The sequence below is a fragment of the Octodon degus genome, unplaced genomic scaffold (genome assembly GCF_000260255.1).
Source record: "Octodon degus isolate 3935 unplaced genomic scaffold, OctDeg1.0 scaffold00079, whole genome shotgun sequence".
In the NCBI taxonomy this organism is placed as follows: domain Eukaryota; kingdom Metazoa; phylum Chordata; class Mammalia; order Rodentia; family Octodontidae; genus Octodon; species Octodon degus.
The window spans coordinates 6,060,357-6,068,774 of NW_004524655.1; the positions used below are offsets into that span (position 1 = coordinate 6,060,357).

Below are 8,418 nucleotides of genomic sequence, written 5' to 3' on the forward strand. Positions count from 1 at the left end.
TGGGCACTCAGGGCTCCAGTTTAAATGTCTCCTCCTTCATGAAGTCTTTGCCAACACCCATCTCCAAACACAACAATCATCCATTCAAAACTGCTCTAACATCACATATTCCTTTATACTAGAGAGGTTATCTTTGCATCACCAGCAACCTGAAATTTAATGTAGCAAGCTCATGGTCATCTTTGCATCCCCCTAGGTAGGTCTTGGCATATATTTGTTGGGCACACAATAATACATGAAGAGAGATGAACTCCATTTCTCCTTACACGAAGTTCAGCGGTGTATACCTGAAGGAGAAGAATGACTGCTATAGTCTGAATCTGAGGTACACTCTTATTGTGATTTGGATCTAGAATGTCCCCCAAAACTTTCTTTTTTTTTTTTAATTTTATTTATGTGTGTGTATGCGTGTGTGTGTGGCCACCTCAGCCCACCAGGGGACGGGGCGGGCTGGCATGTGGTGCTGGGGGATTGAACCGTGGTTCCTGTGCTTTGCTAAGCTTGTTCCAAGTAGGTGCTTTAGACCACTGAGCCATCTCACCAGCACCCCCCCAAAACTTTCATGTGCTCAAAGGTGGGGATTTTGTAGGATGGCTGGTTTGTGGGGATGCTATATTCACTGGGGGATTTATCCACCAGTAAGTTCAGCTACTGAGTGCTGTTGGGTGGTAAGTGTGGTTAGAAGAGGCAAATGACTGGGGACATGACCCTCCCCACCTCTTCCTTTCTCTTTCTGCTTCCTGGTCACCATGACATGAGCAGCTTCCTCTTGATAGACCCTTCCATCATGCCCTTCCTCCCTTGGAACCAGCTGGCTATGGACTAAATCTTCTAAAAATCATGAGCTAAAATAAACTTTGTTTAAGTTGTGGGCATCATGTGTTCCAATGAAGTGACTAAGACACCCCCAAAAAGACCATGTGTTAATCACTTGGAGCCCTTCAAGTGACTGGGGTTAAATATTCCCTCCTTTAAATGTATTTCCATTATTTATTTTAACATAGCAATGAAATGTTAACATAGAAATGAGCAGAACACAGCATAGAATAATGGAAAGCCACAGAAAAGAATGAAAAGGGGGCCGGGGAGACAGCTCAGTAGAATAAGCATTTGCCTGTCAAGCGCAAGGGCCTGAGTTCAATCCCGGGTTCCGCCAAAAAAAAAAAAAAAAAAGAAAAAGAAAAAGAAAAAAGAAAAGAATGAGAAGGACTTTTGTGATTTAAAATTATTTGCAAGGTATGTTTGGCATGTAATATGGTATACACAGTTTTTCACCCAGCATGTTTCACTACATATTAACTATATCTTGACAGAAAACCAGTAATATTGTCCAAAGAGGAGTACTTTGTGCTGGAAGACAGGGCTAAGGAGAAACTTTACATTATACCCTTTTATATTTTTGAATCTTGTAACCTGAGAATATATATGCAAATTAAAAAATAAAAATAAATAAAAAAAAAAACACCTGACACTAAAACCAAGTCAATCTGGGTATCATCTACAAGGCTATGTCTCAGATCAGCAAATGAAGGACAATAACAGAGTCCCCTGGCTGCCTTCCCACTGCCCAATGTGAACCTACGAGCCCTCTCTACAGATGACCAGCAGCCCTGTAGCTAATAAGCTGATCCTAAACATTAAGGTATTCTGCCCAAGGACTCTGAAAGATGCCCTTGTCACCAACCACACTGAACATCTCTGGAACCTTACCAGCCTGTGAGTCAGCCACTGAAAGCTTCGAGAGCAGCAAGGCTGCAGCAACCCCTTCTGTGACAGTGGGAACCTGAGTGCTCTGGGAGGCTGCCTTCTCTACTGTCTGGATGAGCAAAGGCAAGAAGTCCAGGGCCTGCAGTAGCATGTCACCTGCAGAGAGAAACAAGCCTTTAACAGGACAACCTGATTTTAAGCGGTGACAAGATCACTTGAGAAAAAATCCACTCAGGTGTAAATTGGCTGGCTAAAATCCTTTAGTTATTTATTAAATATTGCAAAGAACTAAACAGTTAGAATCTGGGGCTTAAATCAAACTATAACCATAAAAATGGAGGTAAAAAAAAAAGCCCTTATTAATTTACTAGTCCAACTATTGGTCTACTGGACCAGGAAACAATGCATTTCCAAGATCACACAGCTAGCTGATGTAGAACCAGCACCAAAGTCAAGCCTATCAATTCCTACCTTGTATTCTTCTATATCAGATAACCTCTGGACTCAAATTCCAAAACTAGACCTATAGACCAAACCCACTTTTTTAAAAACCGAGAAATCAGTTAAACTATGGCTGAACATGTTTTCATAACTATTAACTGGATGTACCATACATTTCATAATGAAACCATTACTTCAGATAATGAAACAATTTGAAATTGAAGGAATGAGCACTGATCTTGACCTGGCTCTCCAAGATATGCTGCAGGATACTGGCTTAACTTTGGCTCTAAAAAAAAATTTTTAACCATGAAAAGAGGAAATGATAAAAAGATTCATGAACTAGACACCTTAAGCTGTTCCTTCCACCAAAGAATTTACTTTAATGAAGTACTTGACATTTGAGTTATAAAAAACTCAAGAACTAGTTCCCAAGGCTTCATTTAGAAGAAGTGATGAATGAGTAATAAAGCAACTTTAGTTTAACCCAAAGGGAAAAAAAAAATGAAATTCAAGGAATGTTTCATCCCTGGATAACCTAGACAGTTGACTTGATTTCATTGAGAAACACCTAGGAAATTAGTATAGCACAGTCTGATTGTGCCTATGAGAGTGTTTCCAAAGATGACTGGTAGGCATATGGCACAGCAAACTGCTGGAGGAAGATCTGCCCTGAATGTGGGTGGCATCTGGGGAGAAAAGTGAGGGGCCTGGACAGGGGAAACCTGATGGCACAGGCTCACTGGTGTTCTCTCACTCTGTTTTCTGGCTGCCATGCCATCTCTACCGTAATACTCTCCCTCACCAAAGACAGAAATCAGAGCCAAGGGACTATGGACTGAAACCCCAGGATTGTTGTATGAGTTTGAGGTCAGGATGGGCTACAAAGTGAAACTTAAGGCTGAAAGTCTGCCTGAACTACATAGTGAAACCTTGTCTCAAAAGACCAAAAAAAAAAAAAAAAATTAGTCTTGTCAGAATCATTTCCTCATGATATCAGATGACGTAGTGACAGGGTGACTGGGTTCCATCGGGGGAGAAGCAAGTATCAGATAAGAAAAGGTACTCCAATTCTAGGGTTTACAGATGACTAAAAGGCCTAGATGCTCAGGAAGAAATGTTCAAGATAGCTGAACTGGAAAGGAAAGCCCAGAATGCTGATAATGCCCTGAAGACTCAGCCACCTCTGCAGGGGTGGCCTGCACAATGAATGGCTCAGGGAAGGCATCTTACCTCGGAAGGAGGCCAACATACACTGCAGGTAGGCATGCCTCACTGCAGAGGTGGAGGTTTTAAGGCTGAAAGCTTTCTTGAACCAGTCAGTGAGTTTCTTGGGCACTTCGGCTGTGAAACGGTTACACCAAAGAGCCAGGATTGAGACGGCGTGTACCAGGGTGCCTTCGTGCACTAGGACAATAAAAAGTTCAGACACTGTGACATCTAATAACCACACCAAATCATTGCAAACAGCACAAGAAATCAAGTTGGAGTAGCAGAAAAAGGAAGCAGTGATATTTCAGGCAATTCCCAGCCTTGCTCACTGAGATATGCTTCAGAAAGAAAAAGGGGTTATGGGAGACTGACTGAAAAACCATGGCCTAGGACAGGTCTGGAATGAATGTGCCACGTGCTGCATAAAATTACCTTCCTGCTGGAGGAATGGAATGAAGAGCTCAGCCACGATCCCATTCAGGACTTGACCAGAAGACCCAGACACCAAGTGATGACTGATGCTCCCAATCCCTGAAAGGCACATTCTCTGCTCAGCTGCTCGTCTGCACAAAACCACAGTGGGCGAGTCTTCCTGCCATCACCACTTCTGCATACCAGTCACAGACTTCTTCTGGTCCCTCCAGGCATGCCTTTCCCTGGCCATTATGGATCCTCCCTCAACTCCCTCTCCACAGACTTGCTTTTAAAAAGGCCAGACCTCTTGCCAGGCAAGCAGGCAGAAGAGTACTAGGGGCAAGATGGCATGACCAAGACCGTCAGAGAGGTCAGGATCCAAAGGACTTGCCATATCTGAGTCACATTAAACCTCTCCCAATACCAACCACGTTTCCAGGACCGAGGGAGAAATCCTGTACCTGAGAGGACACTCATCTTCTGGGCTACAATAGTCAGCTTTCCCTCTGAGCCTGACAAGAAAAGAAGCAATGGTTAAATTTACATCATCCACATTTCCCTAGAGGGTGAACAGTATATCATGAGTTGACATGATGTATGTAGACCTCAGGCATAGTCTTACTGGCAAGAAGCTGAATTAATTAATTTATTTTTTATTTATTTTTATGTATTTGGTACAGGGTCTCACTATGCAGCTCAGACTCATAGTGATTCTCCTGTTTTCAGCCTCCTTAGCAGTGGGATTACAGGCAAGCACCACCATGCCTGGTCTTGGTGGCCAGCTCAGCACGCCGGGGGGCAGGTCCAGGGCTGCAAGAAACCAAGTTTAAAATAACATTTATTAAGACTGGGCATGATGGTGTACACCTATAATCACAGCACCTGGGAGGCTGAGGCAGAAGGTTTGCCATGAGTGTGAGGGCAGCTGGGCTACAAAGTGAGTTCAAAGATAATTTGAATGAACTACAAGGTGAGATGCCATCTCAAAAAAACCAAAACCAAGTGATGACTCATACTCTCAATCCCTGAAAGGCACATTCTCTACTCAGCTGCTCGTCTGCACAAAACCACAAACACATACACATATTTAATAGCTTCTTGTTTTTGTTTACTGACTGAAAATGAACTATACACAAAACACCTGAGAAACAAAAAATAAAAATAAAAATAATTTTGTAAATCAACCATGTTTTCACTATTCAAAGACACAATTAACAATTTGTAGTATTTCATTTTTTTGTCATGCATACAAAAACACACAGATGAAAAAACAAAAATGGTAAGATTATCATCAACACTGCCCTGTGTACTTCTGCTCACAGCACCCATGTATATTCCAGTGTGGGTGTCACGCTGGCCACTCACAGACAGGCTCAGAATCAAGTTTATGCCTGATCCAGAGCCTAGGGGAATCCTAGGGATGCATCTCAGTCAACCTCAAGGCCAAGAAAGCTGCTCACCTCCGAGAATGGCAAACAGGTGCCTGGTCAGGGCCTCAGTGGCTGAGGAGTCACTGCACTGGCGGGCCAGGTTTCGTAGTGCTAGCACGGCTTCATCCATGAGGCGGGGGCTGTTGGACTTCAGCTGATCTGGACACACAGAGCCAGCCACTGCTCAGGGGCTGCCAGGAGCTAGGCACCCTGACTTTAGTCTGTCTTTCCCAGACAACCAGCTCTTCACTCCTGGCTATCTGTTCTCATACTAAAGAACTGAAAGAAACTCAGCTCATACAGGTAAACTTAAACTGTCCCCACCCTCTTTGCAATAAGAATTCCAACAGGTACATCCAAAACCCACACATGTCGAGGGACTGGAGAGTAGTCAGAATACTCACTAGCCAGGCCTTTCACGATGTCCAGGGCATACTGGCTGAGATCAAGGGTCACTGATGCCAGCAGACTGGAGATGGCTAAGGGGACAGACAGCATTGCCTACGTCAGTCTCTTGGATCGAGGTCTACTTTTGACCTACTTCCTAACAAATGTCACCAGGCCTGCTGTTTAGCTACATGGAACATGACCATCCTTCACCTCTCTAGGACTGTAAGAGTGGTCACACCCTTCAACCAGAGCTCTGCTGGAAAGCTGGACCTACTAGCTCTTTCCCAGTCAGCAAAAAAACTGCCCCTTTGGGCCAATGAGATAGCTCAGTTGACTAAGTACCTGCTTAGCCAAACGCAGGGACCGGGGTTCAATCCCCAACACCACATGCCAAGCCGGCCCCACCCCTGGGCAGGCTGAGCTGGGCATTAATACCAAGCGTAGTGGTGCACGCCTGTAATCCCAGCACTGGGGAGGCTGAAACAGGAGGATCATTACAAGTCCAAGCTGTGTGAGACCCTGTACCAAATACATTAAAAATAAAAAAAGAGGAACTTAAAAACTACCCCTTCCCAGCACTCCCCCAAAACCTCTGAACAAGCGGCAGCGACAGAGACTCAACCCTCATTTTCATGGTTTCATGTACCGTCACACCAAGTTCAAACTGGCTCAAAAAAAAGGTGCTCCATCTGAATACAGGTTCTTGAACCTCTAACATTATATGTATTCTAAACAGATACACTTTGGCATATTCTGCTAATAAGAAAGTCCATAACTTCTTCTTATTGTTAAAAGGGTTCCTGAACTCTCTCTCAAGGTCCCCACAAGATAACAGTGACTTTATCTCCCCACCCAACACACATACACACACACACACACACACACACACACACACACACACACACACACTTCCTACTGGAAAGAATCACGAATAAAGCTAATCAGTCAACTGCCCCCCCATCCTGTCCAACAGGAACCTACTTTCAATAACATTCTCTGGACTCCTCAGTAAGGACTTCTGTATGGTGGGCAGTATCAGTTCCTTAAATTCCATGTGGGACATGTATCGGAGCAGAGGAGCACAGTTATCCTATGAAGAGAAAGGAATCAGGCAGCCAGCCTTCTGGGGAGCAGACCAAGTTCCAGAATATAAAACTGGCTTTGGGGACCGGGGAGATAGCTCAGTAGCATAAGCACCTGCCTGGCAAGAGCAAAGTCCCAAGTTCAATCCCCGGTAAAAAAAAACAAAACAAAAAACTGGATTTGGCTCACCCAGGCAGGTAAGGTGCCCACTCACCAACAGGTACTTCGGAGGCTTTACTTTGCTCATCAGGACGTTCTTCACATAGAAATCCAGAAGGGCACTCTAGAGAACAGAGATCTGGCTAAACCCCAACTCTCTGAAGGGTCTGACACTTCACCTATGAGGTACCTTTGTGGGAGAACCTCCAAAAACCATCAGTCAGTATCTCCAAATCTCAGCCTCAAGCAGAGATCCCATACATCTCACACCTCTCACCCACACTTCACTACCCCAACCCTATGTGCCTCCTCAGGGTTCCTTCCCACTGGCTGCCTCCTCTGCCCAAAATTTTCCTCACCTTCTCACCTGCTACTTCCTCGTTTGCTGACCCATCTACACCCTGAAAGTCACAAGGATGTTTCCTGACCCACAGCCTATGTCAGGTTCCCTACTGCTGAGAATCACAGCTTCCCTCACTTCCTCTTTGTAGCACTAACTGCAGTGATAATTAGCTAGATGACCACCCATCTAAGGCCAGATTCCTTTGCAGACTCAGTTCTGTGAGATCACAGCTCCTTTGCTCACAGTACAGTACTAGGCACATGGTAGGTGTTCAATGGGGGTAAATAAACGTCAGTATGCACAAGCAAAATTATCACCTAGTATTCACCAGAAACCAAACTGCAGAAAACTTTCCAACTCCTTAACATTCATTATCATGGCAAAAGGGCAAGGTCTTGTGTGAGAGAACCAACAAATCTGAGATGAGATCAAAAGCTCAGGACATAAGGGCAAAGCAAGATCCCACTCCTTCCCTGCAGCCAGTCATGGCAAACAACATGACAAACCCACAGCCACCAGGCCTGGTACTTGCCTTGTGCCGACTGACCACATCTATCTCCTTGTGGCTCGTGCAGAAGTGTACCAACAATCCCAGCATGCCAGCATAGTTCTGGTTGGGTTCTAGGCTGAGAATTGCTGACAAGTATTGTTCCACCAGCCCAGGGTTCTGAAGGAGTGGAAGGCAGGTGGATAAACGCGGCAGCAGGGGAATGGGGGGCAAGCACGGCCCACCACCACCTGCCTGCTCCCATCACCTCTTTCCACAGCTTGGTGAGCTTCTTCACAGCACCATCCACAGCATGTTTGTGGGAGCCACCCAGCACCTCCAGCAGGAGCAGGCACTGTACCTCAACCTGTCAGGACCAGGAAAGGCTCAGGTCAAAACGTGGTATGAGTGTGAGGGTCCTATAGCCCTTGGAATCTGCTGGAGCACTTCATCATGCCCTCTAGATTCTAGCTATGTGTCCACTGGGCCTCTTCCTCTCAGTCCTAGCTGGATCATCTTCACTCCACCTCCACTACCCCCAAAACTTAGTCCTATCTTCTAATCACACTATTTACTCAAGCATATATTCAATAAATATTTGCTGAGTACTATCAGTCAGACAATGAAAACATCTAGGGAGTAATACAGAACAAGGGGGGCTGGTGAGATGGCTCAGTGGTCTAAAGCACCTACTTGGAACAAGCTTGGCAAAGCACAGGGACCGCGGTTCAATCCCCCAGCACCACATGCCA

General features: G+C 45.1%; 1 protein-coding gene across 2 annotated transcripts in view; it reads right to left on the reverse strand.

The window, feature by feature from the left end:
* The window catches only part of Gcn1 (GCN1, eIF2 alpha kinase activator homolog), a 75,088-nt gene that overhangs the window by 49,075 nt on the left and 17,595 nt on the right, over nucleotides 1–8,418 (reverse strand). For both annotated transcript variants that reach the window (XM_004636246.1, XM_023720903.1), the window contains exons 6-15: nucleotides 7,935–8,033; nucleotides 7,712–7,846; nucleotides 6,892–6,960; nucleotides 6,576–6,684; nucleotides 5,609–5,683; nucleotides 5,235–5,363; nucleotides 4,236–4,286; nucleotides 3,793–3,891; nucleotides 3,382–3,555; nucleotides 1,711–1,863 (exon numbers count right to left, since the gene is read on the reverse strand). In XM_004636246.1, coding sequence (XP_004636303.1) covers nucleotides 1,711–1,863; nucleotides 3,382–3,555; nucleotides 3,793–3,891; nucleotides 4,236–4,286; nucleotides 5,235–5,363; nucleotides 5,609–5,683; nucleotides 6,576–6,684; nucleotides 6,892–6,960; nucleotides 7,712–7,846; nucleotides 7,935–8,033 — 1,093 coding nt within the window. The remainder of the gene's footprint in view (nucleotides 1–1,710; nucleotides 1,864–3,381; nucleotides 3,556–3,792; nucleotides 3,892–4,235; nucleotides 4,287–5,234; nucleotides 5,364–5,608; nucleotides 5,684–6,575; nucleotides 6,685–6,891; nucleotides 6,961–7,711; nucleotides 7,847–7,934; nucleotides 8,034–8,418) is intronic.